This window comes from Manis pentadactyla, chromosome 16 (assembly GCF_030020395.1).
Source record: "Manis pentadactyla isolate mManPen7 chromosome 16, mManPen7.hap1, whole genome shotgun sequence".
NCBI lineage: Eukaryota > Metazoa > Chordata > Mammalia > Pholidota > Manidae > Manis > Manis pentadactyla.
This window is the reverse complement of record NC_080034.1, coordinates 75,188,876-75,214,090: the sequence shown is the minus strand read 5'-3', so window position 1 is coordinate 75,214,090 and position 25,215 is coordinate 75,188,876. Positions and strand designations below refer to the sequence as shown.

At 43.9% G+C, this 25,215-nt stretch overlaps 1 protein-coding gene across 3 annotated transcripts in view; it reads left to right on the top strand.

Moving 5' to 3' along the window:
- CDKAL1 (CDK5 regulatory subunit associated protein 1 like 1) overlaps positions 1-25,215 on the top strand; it is a 615,335-nt gene that overhangs the window by 147,792 nt on the left and 442,328 nt on the right. For all 3 annotated transcript variants that reach the window (XM_057494166.1, XM_057494167.1, XM_057494165.1), the window contains one exon: positions 22,344-22,440. In XM_057494166.1, coding sequence (XP_057350149.1) covers positions 22,344-22,440 — 97 coding nt within the window. The remainder of the gene's footprint in view (positions 1-22,343; positions 22,441-25,215) is intronic.

The window sequence follows — 25,215 nt, the reverse complement described above, 5'->3', positions numbered from 1 at the left end:
TGTGATAAAAAAGCATGATCAAGGGGCAGCTCCTCGTTTTTTGTGGTGGGAAGGAGGCTGGGGAGAGGGTGAGTGTCAGGCCACATCAGCCCCATTTATCCACATGAGATGACACAGGATAGCAGCGTTTTTCTGTTTGTTTTACATGGAGTGGGTTGGGGATGGGAAATCAGAAATTCTATTCAGACGATGCTTAATTTGAGATGCTTACTAAATGCCTGAGTTGATATGTTGTATGTATGAATGGGGTTTACAATGTAAGTACGGGAATCGTCGTCATCCTGGTGTGCAAAGCCGCTAGACAGGAGGGGAGAGGCACAGGAGGCGCAGTCGAGGTGGAAGAAACCAGGTGTTTTGTCTCAGAAGCTGAGCACAGGATGTGTTTTAGGAAGAGGGAGAGACCGGCTGGGTCAGAGCTGCGGGAGACCCAGTCGGGAGAGGAAGATGGTCTGTTGGGTGAGGAGGGAGCTGCCGGCGCCCGCTGAGCAGCTCCAGTGGCGAGGTGGGGATATACGGCTGACTCAGTGGATTTGAAACAGGTAAGAGGCCGGGGAGGGAGACACAGTACCGACTGCATCTTAAAGGAGGGGTGCTGGGAAGGCGGGCAGAGGTGGAGCCGGAGCTGAGTGGGGAGCGAGTAGAATGAAACCTTCTTGCTTTGGGTGGTTGGCCTGGGTGTCGCCACATGTCTGCATGCCTCTGGCTGTGGTCCACTCCAGAAGCCAAAACTGGGCCATGGAGGGAAGGGGTCATTCAGGAGCAGAGTGCCCAGGAGAGCCTGCGCTTGTGTGGGGTGAGGGCAGTTGATCTGCTTCACCAGGTGGGAAGGCAGCTGTGTTGGCACAGAGCAGGCAGCTCCAGAGAGATGGTGCCAGGAAAACGGCACTTCTTTTCTGATGCTATTTTCTCAGTGAAACAAGAAGTGAAGTCATCTGCTGAGCTCCTTGATGGGCGCAGCCGTGTTCGCGCAATATAAAATGTTAGTTTTATTTTCTGTGTAGTACTTGAGAAACATATTCTTCCCTAGCTGCTGATTTTGTTATTATGGGGGTTAGCAATCTATGCCCAAATGTATTTCATTTAAACAGAGAGGTGTCTTGCATGGCATAAATCATCCATCTTAGTAGAGAGGATGGCTTTGTCCGGTTAAGTATGGAGCCAGCTCGCTGACCTGTTCTGCAGCATCTGTTTGCTTCTGAGGCTTGAGAGTAGTTCATACTCACTCAGACAATGGACTGTTCCGACTCCTGGAACTAATGGCTCTACTCTTCAACAGAGGCCCAAGTGGAGACATTTCCTTGGTTCAGGTTTTGAAGTGGAGTCTCATCTTTCTCCATCAGCAGATACAGATCTCCTATGTCCATTGTATTTTTTTTTTTTTTGAGTGCCTCCAAGTGCCCCTTTTTGCTTTAGGCAGCAGACACCAGTGTTAATGCCTCTCTTATGCTTGAATGCATTTTCCTGTTCTAACCCTCATTTTCCTCCTTTGTAAAGTAGGGATCCCTCTGTTAACTCTCAGCTTCTTGATGAGGATCACAGGCAGCAGCACGTGATGCATGTGAAAATTCCTCTGGAAAAGCCTGAAGTGTAACAGAAAGCACAGTCCTGTTGTCATGACGGTGATTTTTGTCCTTCTGTGGAAGACATGGATGTTTGGACAGGCCCGTCCCTTAGACTCCTATCTTTCATCTTACAAAGATAGTCACTTCTCTCTCTCTTGCTGTTAGAGGCTTAATACGGTGACTTGGGTGTTTAGCATTTTGACATGTGGGGCTGAAGTTTGAACACCACAAACTGGAGGTGAAAGAAAGGAAGCTGAGTTTATTTATTGTCTGTCTTCTAATAGTGCATTTAGTATTTCACCTTAAAACCACAAACCTTCCTCTCATCACAGTTTTACAAATGGATATGTGAAAGAATAAACCAAAAATTTAAAACATTAAAATGAACTTTATTATGTTTTCATTTGCTAATTTTCAAATCTACTATAGAAAGTTTCTTCTTGTATCAGCTGTGTATAAAAATACTGAACACAGATTGTAGCTTTTGGGAGGCGTTTTCAAAGAAATTTTACTTTTTTATTATTAAAAAAATACTGCTTGGGAAATAAAATAATTTCTAATCATATTATTTGCTACCATGGTATTTCTTAATCTTGTTGGATTTGGGTGGAACAGACTACTTTTTGGGGGCATATATTTCCTATCAGAATCATAGATTTCTTTAGTGCTAGCATATGCTTCAGAGTTTATCTTACTTAATCATTTTTATGTGTATGTGAGAATTTAAGGCTCAGAGAGGAAGGAGATTGTCTTACTCTCAGCTCATGGCACAGCCGAGATCTGAATTCAGGCCTCTGGACAGTCACTGTAGGGTTTTCCTTCTTGAACCACACCGTCTTTTAAAGCTTAGAGTGGTGTTCCAGGTAGAACAAGAGAAGTTGCCGATACACAGAACAGGAAAGCAGACAGGAGTGTGTTCTGTGCACTATTCTGGCTTTTAATTTTCCTGTCCTTTCAGTGGTGTGATTAACTTCTATAAAATACAGAAAAGAAACAAGTTCTTCAGTGGTGTTCTCTTCTAAATCTCATCAATAATAGTTCTGAATTATTTGATCTTTTCAGTGTTATTCAAGTTAACTGTGACAAGTCTGGTCAGAGGACAGAATGTGCTTTTGTTCCTGTGAGCCTACATCGGTGTTCTCCCAGCTAACTGTGACTTCCTGTTTATATGCCTTGGGTTAAAACCACGCTCTTGTGGGTTCTGAGATATACAGATCTATAGCTTCAGGAGTCTTCAGAGACACCTGCCACAGTGTACTCCTCTTCTCCTACTTGTTCACTGTTAGATTTATGGTTATGTAGTTGTAGAGTTTTTTCTTAGATACTCATTTTATATTTAACACCTTCATTGTAAAACCCAATAAAAAATATTAAAGCCATAGAAAAATGTGCAGGTGAGTGAATTATTGTAAGTCAACCACCCTCATAAACTACCACCCAGTTCAGGAAATAACACGTTGCTTGGCCACCCTGGAAACCCTTTTATATTTTCTGTACAATTGCAGCTCTTGCCCTCCATTTGCAAGTGACCAGTGTCTTGTCTTTTATAATAATCACTATTTTGTGTTTCCTTATGGCTTTATCACCCAAGTTTTGGTCTTAGTAAAGTTACAACATCTTGCCGATTAACAAAAACCTGATATTTGTTTAAAAATCCCTTCTGATCTGTATCTCTTCCCCTTCCATCTCTTTCTTTTCCTTGTAATTTACCTGTCAGAGAACCTGGAGCTGTTGACCTGTGGGTTTCTTGTGGTCTAGATTTTGGGCTGAGTGTATATTCAGAGTGCACATAAACATGTTCCTCTGTCTTTCCTGAAAATTGATAACTGGCTCTAGAGCCTTGGCAGGACCTGCGATTGTCTTGTATCGTGTCCTTTTGTTGGGAGGTGTGTAATGTGTGGTTGGTTGTTTCATGATGCTGCGAGCCATTAGTGCTTAATGCAAGATTAATTATTTCTTTGAGGTTTGGAAAATGGCGATACTCTATTTTATCATCTTGTCATAAATGAGCTGTAGTAATTTTATAAAGAGGTATTTCCACTCATCTGTTATTTAGTCATTGGCACACTTCATAGAGAAAGGCAGAATAAATTCTGGATTCTTTACCCAGTTTCCAAAATAATGAATTAGTTTCCTGTCATTCTCAGAAGGTAATTGATAACCTCTTAAAAAATGATTAGAAACTCATGAATTTAAACATACTGGCCTTCACTCAACTGCAGTTCTTAACCATATTCAAATTGCCCTTTCTTTGGCCCCTGTGATTCCCTTCCCATTAGCTGCTGAGTCCTTCTGACATGACCCCGGGATTCTTCAGTAGCTTTCTTGCTCTCAGGTGGTATAAAGTGTTCCAAGCTCATCTTGTACGTTTCCTGTTTCAGACCTGGATTAGTCATTTCCCTAGGAGTCCCTGGTTTCTGTTAGTGGGAAATGGCATTTCATGACCACATCTGGGTGTTTTGCTTCTTCTATGTTAGTCGTTGTTTTTAGGCTTTTTTAGTCTTTGAGTGGCAGGACACACACACATTTTAAGATAAAATACCTCATCAGTTCATATTGATATTTTCAACTTATATTTAAGATTATAGGGTTTTAAACTTAATCTCTTAATTATTACATACACACACACACACACACACACACACACACACACACACACCTTTCCTTCTTCACTAAGAGTCCTAGTTCTCAAGAATATAGAGGAGAATAGAATTAGAATTATCCCATTGTCCTTACTAGCTTTATCCCACTTTGCACATACGGTAACTTCAAAATAATAATAATAATAATACATGTGCATGTACCACTAATCATGATTACTGAAAAAGTTAAAAGAAAGTTTTTGCAAATGCTCTTCTCATTCCTCCCCAAGATATTTTGCATGGGAGTTCTATTACATTGTCAGATCATATAGTCATTACATACTCAATCTCTCTCATTTGTTATTCATTCCATAAGTAACCATATATTTAGTGTTTGCCATTAGACCTTTTGTAGATATCTTCTTACTTTTCGTTGCTTGATGCATATTCTTAGGAGGTTCCTTAGGAAGAGTCCCTTAGTTGTGTAGCACGTTGATAACAGTACCCTTTAATACTTGAAAGTTAGTTTTGCTGGATATAAAATTCTTTGGTTGCACTTTCTATCTGGCAGAGAGCACTGCTGTCAAAGTCTGGTGGCATGTATGTTTCCCCCTTGTAAGTCATGTGCCCTTTTTGTCTGGATGCTCAAAAGATTTTTTCTTTTTGGAGTCCAGTAATTTTATTAGCGTGTGTCTTGATACTGGTTGTTCTGGGGCAGTATTCTCAAGTGCATAGTATGATTGTGATATACAGTCAAGCCTTTCAAAAGTTTATGTAAGTTCTCTTGAATTACAATTCTTAGTATTCTGTCCCATTGCTTAGGGTTTCTTTTTCTTCTTCAGGAACTCATCTTATTCACAGGGTGGATTGTCTTTGCCTGTCTCCAGTGACTGTTACTGTCTCTCAGATCCTGTGGTCTTGCTAACCTAATTGTTAGTTCCAGTAGCTTTTTAGTAAATTCCTTTAGGATTTTGTATATATTTAATAATTTCATTTGTGAGAAACCTTTTTGATCTTTCCCTCAGTTGTGTGCCTTTTCTTATGGCACTAGCCAGGCCTCTGGTATGGTGATGAATAAAAGCGGTGAGAGTGGGCCTTCTTGTTTCCCATTTCAGGGAGAACATATGACATTAGCTCTTGGTTTATTACCGGTATCCTTTCGCAATTTGAGGAGATTCTCCACTAATATTAGTTTGCTGAGAGTTTTTTTATGAATGCATGTTGAATTTTGTCAAAGTCTTTTCTACTTCTGTTGAAAATTTGGGTTCCCTTTTTCAGTATGTCAATATGGTAAACGTGGTTCTGTTTTGACGTGCTTAGAGGTTGTGTGCATAGGGGTGATAGAAAGAATGACAAGATCATGATTGGGTGTCCTTTTGGGAAAAAGATATGGGAGTTGCTGGTCTTTTAGGTGTGGTGATGTGGGGGACCCTGTCGTGGCTTTAAGTCATTTGGTGGCACTGCCTGCTTGCCTGGTTGTGGTGCTAATGCTTAGAAGCCCATATATAAGACCTGCTTTATATTGAGACCTGTACCGTGGCCTTAACTTGTAGTTGACTCTGCAAGCCAGTTCCTGGATGGGCAGGTGGGGGGGGGGGCACCTCGGCCATCCTTTATCATGGGGGTCAGCTCTTCTCAGCTCCTTGCCCTTTGCCTTACGGGTTTCTTAGGAAAAGTCATCTTTTCTTTTGAGGTTTTATACAGTTTGCACCATAATTTGGGTTACTCATGGTCCTGTTCCCAGTTTTCCATCAATGTTATGGATGTACATATGTATTCTTGGCAGAACTTCAGGAAGACACAAGGTTTTTTTTTTTGTTTTGTGTTTTAATTTGGTCATCTCAACACTCTGCTGGGATCAAACTCCATCACTTAGCTTTACCTAAGAAGATAGCCAATCACACACTTACTCACTGTATTTTAAATAAAGCCCTGGGGGCACTGGTTGCTCTAAATTGGTCCCCTACAGCAGTTTTTCTGTAGTAATTCTGAATATAATTCTCTTATTTTTTTCAGCTTCGAATTTCCTTTGTTTCTAGTTTTGAATTAAGTAGTTTTTGTATTGATATGACCAATAAAATCTAATTTTTTGTATGTATAAAATATAGATAATATATAGTACCTTGCTTATTAGTTCTGTGATTAAATTAGGTAATAGTCTAATGGATTGTTGGTTTTCTTTCTGTTGCTCTCTTATATATATATTATATGTATGTATTAGTAAAATATACAGTTACTTGAAGGACCAATTAATTGATTAATTTCAGTAGAATTCAGAGGAAAGTCTCTGGAGGGAAATGGAACTGTGAATACCCAGGCATGTCAGTTCACCTTCACAATTAAGAAAGCACCACAGGAATGACATGCTTTGTTAGTACAGATCAAGTGGAATGGATAATTAATGGGAGTATGTAGTTAAAGTAAACCAGCTCTCTTCTGCTCATCCTGAGCATAAATGATTTTTTACCCCAAATACTCAAACTTGCTACATAGTGATTGTTCAGTAGTGATTAGTTGATTACACAAACACTTCTCCATTCCTGTAGTCCAGTACATTGCCTCTCATGGGTGCGCACAGCCTTTTTATACCTGCTGCTCCTCACGGTGACCACTCTGCACGCAGAGACGCTGGGCACGCGCCTGCCTTTTCTGCGGCTCAGAGGGGCCCACAGTCGCTCCCTGTGACCCCCTGAGCTTCGGTTTCTTCTTCATAGCAGGCGGTGGTGACAGCGGGGCTGCCCTTCAGTCGTGGGTGACAGCGCGCTCTGCTTCGTCGCGTCGCCGAGGGCTGAGTGGCGTTTGCGTGGTCGTCCAGCTGGTGGCCTGGCTCGGGGTCAGTGTATGAGCTCGTCCCCTCGCTGGCACTGCAGAGCACGGGAGCTGGACCAGCGCGTGACCCCACCGCCCTGGCTCCCGCCTGGCCGTCCCGTCTGTCCCGGGGCGTTTCCCTGGTGCCCGGGGCCGTGCCGTATCACCGAGATTGTCCTGGTTCCTGGTATCACAGTGGGCGGCGGCTCCAGGGGGTCCGTGGCCAGCCACACTGGTTGCTGTTGTCAAAAGACGTTTTTTTCCTTGTATACGTAAAAAAAAATGTTGCATTTGTGATAATACATTTCTGATCTAAGGTCGGATTAATTATAATCAGTAGCTGTATTACTTTTCTGAAGATAAGATGGAAATAGAATAGTTTTGTTTTTGTTATTTTGCTTTTTTAAAGGAGTGATGGAACAAAGGAGAGAGTTGAGGGAAAAATTGTGCTGTTTAAACACTAAGAGAATGATTGTTAAGAAAATGATAGTAATTCTTATAAACTTTGTGAGAATGAAAATCCTTTGAAGGTTTCTTACATAAAATTCAATCGTATATAAATGGTGGTGACAATAATCACATGTAGGTCCCCTGATTGTGTTATCTGTATTTTTGATGATGAAAAAGATTTTTGTTTAATGGTGGCTTTATTAAGTTTTGGGAGATGTAAGCATGGCTGTTAATCACAACTTTAATTAATGGTTGATTCTAATATTATTTCCCAGCGTTGGCTTTTCTTTCATTTGTTAAATTGTAAGAGCTTTCTTGAAAATGTTCTCAGGTGTGTAAAGTGAATCATATGTAGGTATTGCCCTCAAGTTGCTTGCAGGCTTTTAGGGGGAGAGATGTCTGTCTGAAAAAGCTATAGTGCTGTAAGCTCTGAGCGTTGTAAGTCAGCCTCCCTGAGCACAGACATGATTTAGGCCAGTGATTCGTTCTGAATTAACTACTTCAACCTGGAGAATGTGGCAATGCCCTGGAGTTCTCACAGTCTCTGCCTCTCGCCCCTCCAGTGAAGCCGCTTGGTCAGCAGGAGTTAGAACTTGCCCGAGCCCAGCTAAGGCAGCTCTGAAGGAGGCTGACCTCTTCTGTGGCTTCTGTCCTGTGGGTGGGGGTGCGTGGCTCTGAGTCAGGGAGTCCTCGTGCAGCTCCTGAGTTTCCCAGCATGCAAGGGTCTTTTGCTTGACTGCTTTTTATTATATTATTTTAAGTAACAAAGCACTTTTCTGTTACTGCCTTCAAAGGATCAACTTTTATATTAGCTAGTGCTTTGGAAAAGTGATTGAAGAAGACATAAAAAACTTGAAAATTTTGAGGAACTTCTTATAACTTTAAAACAACATTTTGTTCCGACAACATTGCCCGTTCTAGGTTCTCAGTTTTGGTTGGGTCTCCTCCCAGAAACCTGGCTGGGACCTAATACACTGCAGCTCAGACTGTATTCAGAAAGCAGCGAGAAATAGGCAAGGATGCATTTTCCTTTAGAACTTCTATTGCTTCAATTTAATTTTTAGTTGGAATAAAACTATAAATTTTCCTCATTCATTCCTCAAAATAGAACATACATTCATGTTGTGATTTAATTTTAGTCCTTCTCCGTGAACGTGATGATCGAGGCACAGTGAGCCGTGCAAGTCAGACGGCGACCCGGGCACATGTAGCCGCTAGCAGGACGTCTCGGTGTCCCCTTACCGGGGTCTTCAGATGAGCCGATTCGCTTTTGTGTCTCCTTTTTTCTTTCTTTTTGCCTTCCTCTCTTTTTTTTTTTTTTTCCTTTTTCCGTCCTTTCTTTGTGCCTTTCCTCTGTTGAAGGATAGTACCTTCTCAAGTTCATGCTATGAGAGGAGTATTGGGATACTGATCTTTGTGGAGGTGACCTAATTATAGATTGGCTTTTAATTTTATGGAAATATTCCCCATAATAGGAATATACATCTCATAATCTCATGCTAGTTTTTATTGTACTCCTTTTAAGGAAGGCATGTTTTACTAAACTAGCTTAATAAGAAGGCAATGATTGATACACATGCTAAGTACTGTGCAAATCGTAAGTGTTTTTAAGTGTAGTAAGTTTTGAGCGTAGTGTAGTTGTAAGTGTAGTGAGGTATCTTGTATACAGGGTCTGCTTTTCATGAGCCTCACTCGTCTTACTTTGTCTTGGATGTGGAAGTTACACAAAATATGAGAACCTTAAACTTCATGGTAGGGGAGGAAAAAAAAGCACACCCTCTTTGTCTGAATCCTCTTAGGTCCAGCCGCCAGGGCCTGGGGACCAAACTGATACAGGCTTAACAGGGAGCAGAAACGAACAAAAAGGTCTCACTGTGCAGGGGGGTTGCAGAGGAGTGTGACGCAGGAGTCAGACCTTGGAGATTATGTACTGTTTTAACAAGGGGATTAAAGAGTGGAGGATTTAGACAGGAGAAGAGGGTTTTGGGCTTCTTGGGGAGAGGTCGGTTATGGGAAGGCGATTAGAGAGTACGTGGTAAATAGGTAAATAAGGTTGTTACGTAGGGCTTTTGTGCCCTGAGAGTCAGGCCTAAGAGTTGCCTCTGGAGTAGTTTTCTTTCTGCTTTTAGCCAGGTGGAGGAGGAGAGAGTTTTTCCTGAGTTTGGTGTTTCTCACCTGTACGCCGACATGGCATATTTTGGGGTGGTTTTCTGGTCCTCTTCAGTGAGTACAGACGGTTCTGGGTGACTTATGGCATCACGCCAGGCGCTATGAGGCCTACTGATCCTCCTTTCCAGCTGGCAGTAACTTATGCCCTGTTTGAAGTAGAAACAGTAATTGTCCTTTGCAGTATTTCATTTAAAAAATCCTAACGTTAAGGTATGTTTTATAATGTAAACAACATATTAATATAGTACTACATGAATATGATTGTGTATGATTGTATGTATTTATGTATTGGGGTATCTCTCTTCACTGGTAGATGCCTTGATAAAAAGCTTGGGGGCCAGTTTTTCAAGTCCAAAAATAATTCTTTTAAGTTATTTGTACTTATTAATATACTAACATTGTACTCGGTGTTCATTTTTATTTTCAATTTGCATACCTCAATTTTTTTTTTTCAACTTCATGTATATTCCTTGAGCGCAAATTCTTGTTGATACCCAACAGGCCTCTAAGGATGGATTTTACATGTAATAGGCACAAAGTATTTGATGAATGAATTTGTGAAAATCATATATGGAATGAAGTTGTTCGTTGTCCTCATCGACTCCAGAAATTTTCATAGATTCGTTACATAGCACTTAGAAGTGATAGTGGCAGATCGACTAGCCGAGTTAGAAATGACATTGAAAAGTGACGTGACACAAACCAAAGGGAGGAATCCACATATGTGGCTCCCTGAGATGACTGATCATGGGGCCGCACAGCCTAGTGGCTCTCGGTAACCCCCGGCTGGGACACCACGGCGCCGAAGCAGAGGGCGGGGGCGGGGGGCTGTCAGCGTGTCTCCTCACGTCGACCTCACACAGGCAGTTTCACGTTTCTGCTCCTCAGCTTCCTCTTTTCAGAAATGCAGTGATGTGCCCGAAGGTGTCAGATGTCTCTTACAGACGTGAAATTCTGTATCTGCAGGTTATCTAAAGGCATCGATTTTCGGTTCAGCTAGATTCACCATGTTTTGTATAATTATAAACATAATCAGTCTCCTATTTTAGAAACATTTTCTTTGGAATGGTTGTGTATCTTTTGGCCAAGCATGACTTGGGATGTAGGCCACTGGAAGTGAGAGGCTTCGGGAAGTGAGAGGAGGCAGCTTTGGGTGCCTAACTGGAAGCTTCCTGCAGGCAGAGTTTACTGAGAAGAACATACGGGCCGAAACAGGTGGTCAGTGATGGGACAGGAGTAGTGGAAGTAGTGGCCTCCTGGCCTCGGGGGAAGTAAAGCAGACCTGCGTGACCCCTGATCAGAGATGCTGTAGGGGATGTGGGCTGCTTGGTGAAATCCATTCCACTGAGCAACCGTCACACCCACGAGGGGCTGGACCAGGGGGGCCCCTGGAGGTCGCCCGAGGCAGTCAGGGGAGTGAAGGGCGGACGCGGCGCACGGCCCGTCGAGGGGACTTTGCCCGGTGCCGCCTCCCCGAGCCTGTCGGGATGCTTCACACACCCCCCCCCACCCCCCGGGGAGTTCTTTCTCGCCCGGGTTTGGGGTAGAACTTTCTTTCAAGAGCAGCGTTAGGAATGGCCCCTTCATTTTCTTTATTCCTTTTCCGGCAGATGTAGTTGTTAATTACTCCGGGAGTGTTTTTCTTTCGGAACCCGTTCTATGCATATACCTTCTTACACCTTCTTTATAAAAATAGGGCATGGTTTATTCATATCCTGTTCTGTTACTTGGTGTTTTTTCAGAATCATATGTTGCGGGCAAGTATCCCCATCAGTACTCGCAGATCTCCATGATTCTCTTCTATGATAATGAACGTCTTAGGGAGTCCTTACTGTGCGCCAGTGTGAAAGTGCTTCTTAGTAACGTATTTAGCCCTCCTACAGCTTCGTGGGGTAAGAACTTCTGTTTCAGAGTCGGAGCTAGAGCCCAGCGGGGGTGAGACCCGCCCGCGGCCGCCCTGCGGGGGCCCAGCGTCCCTCCACCGGCCCCTCCGCCGGCCGGGCCCCCCGCCCCGCGCACCCTCCGGCTGCTCGGCTGGGAGCCCGGCTCCGGTGCCCATGGCACCCGCCTGGGGGGGAGGTGGGAGGGCATCACGGAGGCGGTGCGCGGTGGGAGGGGGCGGCGGGGGGCGCGGCGCCCGGGCGGAGGGGCCGGTGAGCAAAGGCCCGGCCGGCGTGAGGACGCGCGCCGGGGGCGCCCCTGGGCGAGGAGGGCCTGCTGAAGGTCCCTGCCGGGCCTGGGGGGCGGGGGGGGGAAGGAGCCGTCGGAGGGGCGGGCATGCGGCCGAGGGCGCGGCAGGGGCCTCGCACGTCGCGGAATCCTGGCGGCCCTTCCCGGGAACGATGGCCTTTGATCCTGGTGGGACAATGACCCCCAGGAGGTGCTGAGGCCGGCGCTTCAGAAGGGTCGTCCTGGTCGCCGTGTTGAGACCGAGGTCTAGGGGTGCAGAGGTGGAGGGGAGCGAGGGAGAGATGGCGGCGGCTTTGACAGGCCGCAGGGGGCAGAAGTGGCCGGAGCGGGGCTGTTTCCAGGGCACAGCCGGCAGGGCCTGCTGACAGGCCGGGTGTGAGGCGGCAAGACGCACTAAGGGCGATGCCAAGGTTTTTGGAAATAATAACTCGCAGGAGTGTCGGTGTGGAATTTCTGAAGCGGGTGACAAACCCCCGGCCTCCAGCGGTTCCCACAGAACCCATGAGCCACCAGCTGTAGAAACAAGGTAGTATATTTGAAATTACCTTGTAGGATTTGGGTTTCACTTTTACAAAATGCAAACATATGTCTAGCTGGCCTTTTAGGTGACAAGCTAGGTGTCGTCAGTGTTTGTCAAGTATGGTCCTTAGTTTTGCAGGCTCAGAAATTTGATTTGGTAGATTTCCCTGGAGTTAACTTGGCGCAGGGATGAATTCATAGGCCGAGTCGCAGCAATTCAGTCTCTCATGGAAGCACCTCTGACCATGACCAACAGCAGCCCGATTCCCAGAATTAGAGGGTTTTGCCCTGACCCTCATAGCCCTTCAGCCTTGCAAATGCTAATTTCCTGACTTGCAGGGAGGGAGACTGTTAGCATCCAGCCTGGCAGGATTCAGAGAGAAGCATCTTCTAGAAGCCTAAGGACTCATTCCCATCCCAGGCAGGTGATTCCCTTTGGGGTCAGGGGGCTGATCAGGCCTGCCTGGTACTTCCATACTGTTCCTTGTCCTCTGTGCAGAGCACACGTGTGTCCCCACGTTCTGGTTTCTGCTGGAGGCTCTTCCTTCTGTTCCCTCCCATCTCTCCTGCCTCTGGTCTCCTCCCCTTCCCCCGTCACCTCCCCTCTTAGCCTCTTGTCAAACTTTTTTACACTTTTCACTGAAATTCCTTCTTCTCTAATGACCCAACTTTCCTTAAGCCCTGACTCACTGAAGAGTCCATTTGCTCATCAGTTACACCTCAGTGAAGCTGGGGAAAAAGTCTTTGACCTGTTTTCACTTTTTTCCCCTTAAAGTTTCAGAATCCTTTCTTCACACGGCAGCTTTCACAGACCCGAGATGCATGAAGCACGGGAAAGCACAGTCACGGGTTGCCGTGGAGGAGGAGGAGGATGCTGGTCCGCTGCTCACCCCCCCTGTGTCCCCGGCCTGGCCCCTCAGGGACCTCCCTTGGAGTCAGGGTTACACAGCCCTGCTCTCCTTAGCTCGGAGGAAGGCCCTGCAGTAACCGGTGGCCCGCCAGCCCCTTGCAGGGTGCGTGCTTGTTCCCTCCCTCGGCTACGCACAGCTCCCCGGCCACCTGCCTCCAGACCTCCTGTTGCCCTTCCTTGGGAGAAGGCTTCTCCGGCCCATTCTGTCCTTCTCTCGGTAGACTGTGAACTGCTTGAGATCGGTGACTGCCTTTTTCTTTTTCTCATGCCTGGCATGTGGTGAGTGAATGAGTGGTAAGATGAAAAATAAAAGGCTGAGATACTGACTTTTATATGAGCAAAAATTCTTACAGGTGAAGCCAGGAGCTTGCATGGGCAGTTAGCGCCGTAAAGGAAACCTGAACCTGGAATCGAGTGGGGATTTCTTGACTGGTTTTATATGGCCGGTTCATCAGGATGTGGAAGTGTGGTCACCCACACGCTGCGTACACTTTGAAGGCTGACCGTGCTGTGAGCCAGCGCCTCCCGGAGCCCACTGTCCTCGCTGCTGTCACGGGTGTTGGCAAGTCTGTTACCCACTGGGCTCCTCTTTTCCGAGAGCAGCGAAGGGGACTTCCCTTGCAGTCACATTTTCTTTCCTCACAGGACATAGAATGTGCAGTTATGTTTGGTTTTTATTTTGGTTAAAATGACCCTGAGTCTTGTGATCCTGAGGTTATGTCCTGGTTACTGTGGCGTTGAATGTCTGCTGATATCTCTAGGTACATATTTGAATACATGTTTGGATTATTTTTTCAGGTTGATAAATCCCATAAAGTTTCAGACTAAGTTTATTTTTGAGTTTGGCAGATCCTGGCCTAATTCTCTGTGTCCTATAGGTAAACAACTGCATTGCTGCAAGCTCTGTCTTCCTTGACTGGTTGTTTCATGATCTGGGAAAGGCATCATGGCTATTCAAGTGTATCACAAGCAGAGATCCTTAGTTGTTTTCTCCTACATTGTTTTCTGAGGTGTTCTATGCATTTTGCATGGCTATGTGCCCGTACAAAAGTACTTAAGAGAGGTCTTCTGTCACTTGAATGCAGAGAATCTCACATGTGGAGAAGCTGGGTGTGCTTGCTTGATGCAGAGGCAGACCGGCTCAGCTCCTCCCAGGGCTTTTACCAGTATACAGTAGACTTAAAGTCAGATACATATTTAAGAACTAGTTTTTTTTGAAAGGAATTTTTGACTAAAGATTTAGTCATTGTTAATGAGTATTTTTATATAGGTGATCTGTCCGTTTGCAGGAGGGACTCAAGGAGCGAGAGAAACGAGCATGTAGAAAGCAGCATGTCCTCCCTACCTGCTGCCCAAACAGAGAGAGCTGTGTTTCCTTTCTCTATGGATTTATTACTTTTCTATTAGACTATTATTTTGTTCATAAGACTCAGGAAAACAATAACTGTGTTTCTACTTTGAAGACATTCTATGTATGTAATCTCTGTAAATTTCTGTCATCTTAATTAAGAAATGCTTGCTTCATTGTTGATTATGCAGTAAAAAACCAAGTTTGATTTATGTCCTGAAGTATAGTAGGAGAAATGTGACCAGGAGACCTGTGTGTTCATCCCAGCTCAGCCCCAGCACAGGGCGTGGAACTTTGAGCCTCAATCATGCATTTTCTTGAATCTCAGTTTTCCCATCTGTGAAATAAGCAAATGATATTATGTCATCTTTATATATTTTTTATGGTTCTGTGAATTTTAGGATCTGTACAAATTATTCAGTTTTATTTCAGTTAATATTTCAAGGCTGTTTGAAATGATGATGTGGGAAATTCATGCCATTTTAAGGTTTCGAAAAGTATTAATTAATCTTATCAGTATTCATATTTTGAAGGATAAAAGCTTTTAAAGATGTCTGCAAGGTGTTCCTAAAGAAATTTTGTATAGGCTTTTATTAACTGAGCAAAGCTCACTGAACAAAGAGGATACAAGGAGGGAGTGTTTAGAACAAGAATACATACACGGAGTAGGTGCGTTAAAATTTTTGCTACTTTATTTGATCACATAGAAAGCGTGACATTAGTATTCCATAATGGCTATGATTTTTGGCTGAGAATATAGTTCTGGTCTATGCTAGAATTTTAAAAGCAAACTCAGTAAAAGCATGAATAACATTTTAAATAAATTACTTTATCAAGCACCTCTATTTTGAACTTTTCCTTTTATTTTTCTGGTGTTCTTCTTAATCTCCTGAAATCAGCCTTGGACTGTTGCGTGACCTGATCTAATGTTTCTGATGTCACCAGAACTTTTCCTGGGTTGTTACATGCGTTGGCAGCGCTGTTTGCAGAGATGTCGCAAAACTAACTACCGTAGTGGTGAGCTTGAGAAGTGCCGCGTAAGTGCTCGCCCCGATTGTTGTTGTCGGTGCTCATGCTACCTCTTCTTTGTTTTCCACACTAATCTTTTTATCTTGTGGAAATGTTCCTGCATCTTTAAGGAACCTTTGAGTTTTCTACTCATCTGGGATCTTTCCATACTCTTGGGGGTTACTGCACCCACTGTCATCAGCTGTCGCATTGGAATACATTTCCCGGATCTCCCCCCAGCCTCATTCCCAGGTGGCTGACCTGAATTTCCGGAAACTTAGTGGGCGTTAGCGGAGCCTCCGGTTTCGTGTGTCCTGTGTGGTTTGTTACCTTCTTCCTCAGTCTCTGCTCGCCACCTCTTTGGACCACATCTGACCTGCGGGGGGATTTGGGGACACAGAACACACTCAGACACTTAAGTTGTTGAGTGTCTAAGATGCCTGAAGAGTTTACTGTCTGGCCCTTGTGGAAGATGCTTGCTGATCCCTCTTAGAAAACTCCTTGGGTTTTCCCCGAGTTTTTTCTAGCAAAAGAACTAATTTCCTTTTCTTTAACTTTCTCTTTTTGGATCTTTCACATTCAGACCCTTGCACCCTTTCACCTGGGGCATTAATTCCCCACCTGTCGGCTCCTTTTCCCCTTATATTTCATTTCACACCTTGTCACAAGTGTCATGGTGTCACTCTGTGAGTTTGGCTCCACTCTGTGTCTACCCTACCACCAAAACTTGAGAGATTTCCCCTGTTGCCCACAAAATTAAACAGACTCTCCTGCCCCTTAGGGCTCCAGCCACAGTGTAAACCCTCTTGGTCTCCCGCACCCGGAAGTTCCTCCTGTAATGAAGTACTTTCCCCTGCTTCCCCCCCACCCCATCTTGTCTTTGCCCCACTGTAGCCACTGCCTGGGGCTTTCTCTGCCTCCATTTCCACCCTCTCCTACTGAAAATCCTGCCCTTAAAATCCTGCCAAGTTTCATCTTGAAGCTTTTCACCATCTTTTTCTGCCTTCATACTCTTTTTTTCTACATGATATGTTTGTTGCCTGTGCATCTTCTTGTCACTAAGGGCATTTCACTCAGTGCTGTGTTATGTCCTTTAACATTTCATCCATTGTAAACCAGAAGCTTGCTGAGTGTAAGGCTTCCTGTCCAGTGTGTTCCACATCATGTCTTAGATGTGCTCAATGATTAAGTAATTGAGTCACATTATAGGAAGCAGGCTCCTCAATGAGGATTTAAGTATTGGTGCTGTCACAGGCTCTTGGATACTTGGCAACGATTGTAGGTATTACGGTTTAAACTCTTGAGGAAACCAGATGTTACTTCCTGTATAGGTTCTTAATAGAAATGGACACATTTTTTCATTGATAAGGTGTTTCACGTTTACTACAAGAAACCTACTGTGTGCAGTGATGTGCTTGGTGCCGATAAAACAGTAAAACCAGCTGGCAGAGCCTGGTAGTAATTCTTTCGGGTCTGTGAAGCAATCTACCAAAGTAAGATTTTTTTTTTATTCCATTAAAAGTTTTTTCAGGATTCCAAGTGGAAAAATCATACCAAAGTACTGTAAGAAGTTACTGAAACACAGCCCTCATAGGTGCTGTTAAACTAGTATTTTATACTCTATTTGTGTTGTGTTAGTCATTCCCTGCACACTTCCCAGAAGGTTATGATGTGACTGTTGATCTCAAATTGCTAGTTCTGCTGGTCCCAGTTTTTCTGGCTTCTAGTACTGAATGTGTACTCTCGATAAACTTGACAGAAGTGAAAGTGTGCCAGGCGTGGAGGCGGTTCACCACGCAGTGGTTCGGTTTCACAGCTCCATGTGCAGAAACCGGGTCACAGCTACCCTTAGCCTCCTCAGTTAATTTCAGGAGCCAGGAGACTGCCGGGGGCAGAAACGGCTGGCGCATCAAGTGCCGCGTCCCAGGCTTCCAGCAAAATGTGTAAACAAAGCGTCACAATCCCCCACACCCCGCAGACTGGAGAAGAATTGAAGACTTGAATATCAGTTTCAGAATGGCCAAAGAATCTGAGTAGTTTCTGGGAAAAGATACCAGCTCTGCCTGGGTCACCCTGTCTTCCAGCCCACAGCCAGTGTTTACTGTGTACATGCAGCCCTGACGGTCGAGGGACGCTCACAGGACATCCCAGACCCTCCCAAGTAAAGAAATGCTTTATAAAATAACAGGCATTTATGACTTTGCACTGGTATTTCTACTTCTTAGAATTTATGCTAAGGAAATAATTAGACAGCTGAGCAAAGATTTCACATCTACGTTTCCACAATCCAGAAATATTTTCTCAAATATTCAAAGATCTCTGTCCATCGGCATAGGTATGTGCATGTGTGCGTGTCTGTTTGCATTTTCACTGTAAAGCCACTTTTTGTCGTACAATGTAATACTAGCCTCAGGTGTGAAGCGCAGTAATGCGACATCCGGGCACACTGTGGAATGTGTGGCAGGAGGAGTATGGCCTCATCATCGCCACACAGTCACCACAGTATGACGACTGTGTCCCCTGTGCTGTACTTTCAGTCCCCATGGCTTATTTATTTTATGACTGGAAGTTTTTACCTCTTAACCCCCTTTGTCTGTTTTGCTCATCTTCCCCACCACCTCCCCTCTAGCAACCACTAGTTTGTTCTTTGTATTTATGAATCTGTTTATGTTTTGTTTTTTAGATATTACAAAAAGTGAAATCATATGGTATTTGTCATTCTCTGACTTACTTTACTTGACATAACACCCTTTACATCCATCAATGTTGATACAAATGGCAAGGTTCCATTCTTTTTTATGGCTGAGTAATATTGCATTGTACATACAGGTACTCCATCTTTTTTAACCATTTGTCTGCTGATGGACACTTAGGATGCTTCTGTATCTTGGGTATTGTAAATAATGCTGCAGCGAACATAGGGGTGCATATATATCTTTTTGAATTAGTATTTTTGATTTCTTCAGGTAAATATGGAGTAGAATTACTGGGTCATATGGTATTTCTATTTTTAAGTTTTTGAGGCACCTCCATACTGCTTTCCACAGTGGCTGCACCCCTTTACATTCCCACAAACAGTGCAGGAGGGCTCCCATTTCTCCACATCCTTGCCAACACCTGCTATTTCTTACTGTTTTATACTAGCTGTTCTAACTGGTGTGAGGTGGGATCTCATTTTGGTTTTGATTTGCATTTCCCTGAGGAGTAGAGATGTGGAGCATCTTTACATGTGTCTGTTGGCCGTCTGTATGTCCTCTTCAGAGAAATGTCTATTCTGGGCCTTTGCCTACTTTTTAATTGTATTATTTTTTTGGTGTTGAGTTGTAGAAGTGCTTTGTATATTTTAGATATTAGCCCCTTATTGGACATACCGTTTGCAGATATCTTCTCCTGTTCTTCAGGTTCCTTTTTGTCTTGATGGCGCCTTCAGCGAAAAGCTCTTTAGCCGATGTATTCACACTGTTTTGTTGGTTGGCCTTGCCTGAGCGAATAGATACAAAAAAGTATTGCTAAGGTTGATGTTTAGGAGTTTAGGGTGTTTTCTTTTAGGAATTTGGTGGTTTTAGGTCTTACATTTAGCTTTCTAATCTATTTTGAGTGTATTTTTGTATGTGGTGTAAGAAAAGGGTCCAGTTCCATTCTTTTGCAGGTAGCTGCCCAGTTTTCCCATCAGCGTTTATTGAGAGACTCTTTTCTCCCTTGCAGCTTTTATGATTCTTTATCTTTAACTTTTTTTTTTTTTTTTTGAGAATGAGCTCCATCCCCATCCTGTCCCCTCCAGTGGCTTCTAGGCTGCTGGTTTTCACCACAGTTGCAGGCTTTGTATTTTTGTTTAATTGAGATATCTTTGACATTTTAATGATTTGGGCCTCCTTGTGTTCTTCTTAGTTGGGGTTCCCTGTGATTCTGGGACCTGGATGCCTGTTTCCTCCTCCAGGTTATGGAAGTTTCAGCTTTTATTTCTTGAAGTTTTCAGACCCTGTCTCCCCTCTCCTGTTGGAGCCCATACAATGCGAGTGTTAGTATGCATACAAACCTTCGTGTCGTCGAAGGCTTTTTCCTCTTTGCGGTTCCCCTTGGAGGATTTCCGCCCCCTTGTCTTCCAGCTCACCAGTCTGTTTTGCGTCCTCCAATTTGCTAATTCCCTTAGTGTGCTTTTCTTTTAACCGTTTGAACTTTTGGATTTAAAAATTTTTTAAATTCAAGTATATATAGGTGACATATAGGACTGCATTGGTTTCTGTGGACAATATAGTGATTTGACATTTATATGACATCATGAAATTTTCACCACGGTATGTGTGGCTGTCATGTGTCATCGTAAGAAGTCATGGCAGTGCTGTCGACTGTGTTCTCTGTGCTGTTCAGTCCCTGTGACTGATTCATTTAGTAACTGGGCGTTTGGGCCTCCTGGTCCCTCTTATCCTCCCGCCCTTCTTCCTGCTCACAACGACTAGTTCTCTGTATTTATGTCTGGTTCACCGTGGGTGTTTTTTTTGGCTATTTTGTTTGTTTTTTTCGATTCCACATATAAGTGAAATCATATGGTATTTGTCTTTCTCTGACTGATTTCACTTGGCATAATGCCCTCTATGTCTATCCAGGCTGTTGTGAATGGCAAGATTTCATTATTTAAGGGTAAATAATATTCCACTGTAGATTTATATCACATTTTTTAAATTCATCTATTGATGGACATGTAGGTTGGTTGTGAATCCTGGCTGATTGTTAATAATGATGCAGCAAAGATAGGGGTACACATGTTTTTCTAATTACTGTTTTCATGTTGTGTGGGGAAATGCCCATCGTATGTGTTTTTTAATTTTATTTTAACTGTTTAGGACCCCTTACTGGTTTCTCCAGCGGCTATACGGGTTGGCATTCCCACTAGCAGCTCTCGGCCCTCCAGCGTGGCTCTCATTTCAGTGACTGTAACCTTCAGCGCCACTTGGCACTTGATGTTCTGTCTCTGTGTGGAGGTTCCTTCCGAGGCACCCGCTCCCCTGGAAGCTTGAGGGAGCGCGCTGGTGGCCGGTACTCTGATCTCTTTGTCAGGTGGATCGTCCGTCTCCATTTCTTTCAGCTCTTCTCCGGGGTTTTATCTTGTTCTTTCCTTTGGAACACATTCCCCTGTGCCCTGTTCCTGTGTGTCAGGCCAGCCGTGTCTCCTGGACCGGGGGCCGTGGCCTCGCGGTGGGCATCCTGCAGCGTGCAGAAGCCAAGCTCCGGTCACCAGAACCCACCCTGCGGCCGCCGCTTCTGCGCTGGCCCTGCCCCATCCCCGGAGCAGCAGTCGCCGGCATGGCAGGGTGGAGCCCCCCTGGAGGTTGCCTGCCAGCCTGGCTGGATCGGGCGGGCCAGGTCTGCCGGGGAAGCTTTGGCCAGGCCTGTGGTGCTAGCAGGGCAGACGCAGGGGGTCAGGACTTGTGCTCCCAGCACCGGGCCAGCTAAGCCAAAGTAGGCAAGGCAGACAGCACCTGCCAGGGCTTCTGTTCCCAGAAAATGTTCCTACAGATCCCTGCCTCTCCAGGACCTGCCCTGAGATGAGTCAGTACACGTCTTTCAGGTGCAGTCCAGGCAGTTCTCAAACTGCTGCCACTGTGCTGGGTTTCAGAGTAAGTGAGATCGTACGTAGGCCCTTTAAGAGCATTTCCTATAGCCCTTGATTCTCTTCGAGTCTGGGCCTCCTGGTCTTCATAGCTTCTGGAATCAAGCCTTACTGATTTTCAGTCCAGAATCATGGGGGCTTGTCTTCTCTGTGCACATCTCCAGGGCAGTGGGGTGCCCAGCGTGGGGCTCCAGACCCCTTGCTCCTCAGGAAGGACCTTGGACCTGCACTGCCCCCCCTGAGTTGCTTTGTGTCCTGGCCCCCCCCACCCCCCCACCCCCGCCTTTAGCCACGGAGGCACCTTCTGCCGCTCTCCGGAGGCCCTCAGCAGTGCTTTGTGGAGTTACAGCCTTGATGTGTTCATGGGAGGAGGCGAGCTCAAGGGCCACCTGCCCAGCCCTCCTTCCCTGGTGAAACTAAAAACATTTGTACTTGTGAAACAGTGGAAATAGTCCAAATGCTGACAGAACAAGAATAGTGAAGTATAATGTATCTAGATTATAATGTTTCCGAAGGATCAGGTTGATCTTTAAGTAAAGATGTGAAAGAAAAGATACAAGATGTATTGGATGGAAGTTATAAAACAAAGTATAGTTTCGCCATTGTGTATATACAGTGGGCACAGGTCTACGTATACATTATAGTTGCATATGTGAGGAATGGTCTGGAAGAAACATAGCTGATAACTGGAGATGGTCTCTGGGAGCAGACCTGGGAAGATGTGTGAATTCTCAGGGTAGAGGAGGTATTATATTTTTGTTTCTTACTCTTGTGTTTGATTTTTTAAATGTATAATTTACCTTTATACTGGACAGAAGACTAGCAAATCATGTAGTAAGTTTTAGGTACATGTTCATTAATATTTAAAATAAATAACTTACTTGAATTGTTAACTTGTCTATCTGGAAAATGTGGTTTCCCAGGATGATTTATGTACCTGAGACTTCTGTATAAGTCAATTATTTCTGTTTTGTAATGAGACAACAATGAAAGACATTATCAGACTGGACTGTTATTGTGTTCTTTAAAGGCTTGGTAAATAGACATAGTTCAGAAGTCTTACTGTAAGATTTTTTGAACCAGTGTCGTGCTAGATGGGCTTATTATTTGGAGAACTTACATGCACTCACATGAGTTTCCATGACTAAAAAGAGCAAAAGAGGTCACAGTTTTCTCTTCTATCTTTCAGAAAAGCTCAAGAGGAGAACAAGAAGATCGTGCTGGCAGGATGCGTCCCTCAAGCCCAGCCCCGCCAGGACTACCTGAAGGGCCTGAGTGTCGTAGGGGTAAGCTCCCTGAGGGCAGGAAGAGAAGCTTGCATTATTAGAACGTGTAAAAGGCCCCATTTTATTTTCTATTTCTATGTTACTTACAAGTTGTGAGGTTGTCTTCAACATACTTCCCTGTTGCTGCTGAAACTTTGTCACATGTGTGTGATTTTTTCACTTTAGCACAAAAGCATACCCTAAATTGTACACTGAAAAACACCCTAACAGTAAAAATCATCATATGCAATTTAATTCCCTTATAATAACCTGGTGTTTGTCTACCTGTCCAATTCCACCTCTTACCATATCTTTGTAGTTTTCCCACTCACTGACTGACTTCTCACCCCCAGGCACAGAGAGAGAGATCCCTTTTCGGAATGCCCCACCTCCCCTGTACTCAGCCGCAGGTTCCAGGGTACCCCGCACGGGCCAGCTCCCTCTGACGGCTCTGCAGGCACCAGCGTCCTCTGTCTGGGTCCCCTGCTCCCTGTGCAGCTGCCTGCCACTTGTTCTCTCAGCATTTCAGTTTACTTACCTGATTTTTTGTAAAGGCCGCCTCTGTATTTAAGTGGTTCACTTCACAGTGGTGCTTTTCAACTTTTTTTGAAACTCTTGCTATTTTTCCCAAGCCTTTCCCACTTATCGTGTGTGATGTGCAGTAGACACATGACACTGACTCAGTAACTGCCTGACACACAGTAGGCAGCGCATGTTTGGTGACTGACCGAATGGAAGACTCTTCTATTACGATCTTACTGCCGGCGTGCTTTTCTCCCTGTTGGGTGGTCAGCGCTGCAGCCAGGGGGCGGCTCTCCACGCCCTCTTGCTCCTGTGGTCGCCACTATTCACTGTTCACACTCTTCAAAAAATGCCCAAGGTGCTTGGCACTCGGTCGGGATTTGCTGACCATGTGCGGTGCTTCCTGCCTCCCAGCAGTCTAATAGGGCTATTCTCACATGCTCATGTGATCTTCTTTAAAAAGGCTTTGTTAAGTTTTAGAGAGTATAAAACACTGTATACTCATAGGAAAAACTATGTTGAGTCATTGGCATCTGAACTGAGATTTATTGGGTTCTTCCTTATTTTATCTATTGTTGACAGATTTTTATACTATATTCTTATAGTAATGAACTTGTTTTCTACTGTGAACTCCTTGCCCCACTAGCAAATTTAATAATCTTTGAACAAACAGTCTTGTTTTAAATAAACAGAACCTAAGTGTGTGGGAACTTTACTTAGTTTTCACCATTTGTCTGTTTATATTTTCATTTCTCTTGGTTTAAGGAGTGAAATGAATATGGACTCCTGAGTTATCTTAGCGTGTCACAGTAACTTTCCCCATGAACATAATCTTGCTGTGTTAGGGAAATAAGAAACTAGTTAGAAATTCCGTTTTTGAGATGGAATGTGGTAAAGGCTTGGGATTCATTTTAGATTTCATCTCAAGGAATCAAGTTCCTGGGTGAGGGGAACTCAGCCTGGCCACGGCCTGTCCTCTGTGCACCTTATGGTGACATTTCCTGAACTCCACGTGTGCAGAGCAGAACTCAGTGTGTGTCACGGTGTTGGGGACATTCCCAAAATGGCATTAGGTAGGGTGCCCGCTGTGGGTGAAATATGGATGATAAAAATGTGTGCTCTCCCAAATGACATTTTTTTCCCCCTTGAATTTAGCATTCTTTTTGTTCTTCCACCTAGTCTCATTTAATTACCGTTAAAATCATTTAGATTTATTTATTTTTCTCCTTTACAGTTGGAGAAATAACTTAAGAACATGTTTTAAAATGTGAAAAGAAAGCCAAATGTATAATTCCATTACCCTAATTCAGGTCTTTCCCTTTCAGACTTGTAAACTTTGCATATTTTACTTAATTGTAATCTCCAAACTATTTTGCATCCTTATTTTTCCATGAGGCTTCAGACCATTTTAAATCCTGCATTAATAATCTGTTGAAGGATATACCACAATTTGTTTAACTAAGTCTTAATTGTTGGATATAAGTATTTTCTAATTTTTAGGAAATAATCATAACACATTACTGCCCACAGAGGGATTTTGTTTTAATTTAAAATCCATAGTATTGTGAAAATTTTCCAAAAGTGGAATCTCATTATCAGCAGCAATGTTTGAGGTGTAGTTTCAGAATAACACTAAATACTGAAGCTGTAATTAAACTATATTAGATTATTCTTTGTCAACATCATTGTATAGAGAGCATTTTTCCCTGTGTGCAGCTAAGTAACATTTATCATAACTGACCGTTAGTATATAAAATTTATGTCCACAGAACCTAAAATTTAAAAAAAATCGGAGTAGGACACCAAAAATCATCTATCATTGGTGTTTGGAAAGACCTGTTTCTGAATATGATTGTTAGAATTGCTTCAAAATCAGGAACCTTCTGAAATATAGTGAGTTATAATGAAATAAAGGAATGAATTATATTGGTGTATACAAAGAAAAAAATTCTGAGGTAAAAAAAAAATGCACAGATGCTTAAATTCAGTGACTTGGGGAGGTGATCTAAAGGATGTGGGGAATTGTGTTGTCGTTTCTTTACGGACCAAGTGAAAACTTGCTCCTTCACAGAATTTCCACGGTGGGGGGTGTTAACAGAGGTTGAAGGATGGACCTGTGGCAACATTCTGTGATTTCACCACCTGCCGGGGTTTGTGTGCGTTACCCCACAGTGCAGGGAGGATGTGTGGATTCTGTTGACGGAGGGAGGGAAATAAAAAGCTGCCTGTCGGTGGGGATCCGTGAGTGAGCAAGCTACGTACTCCACACCTGAG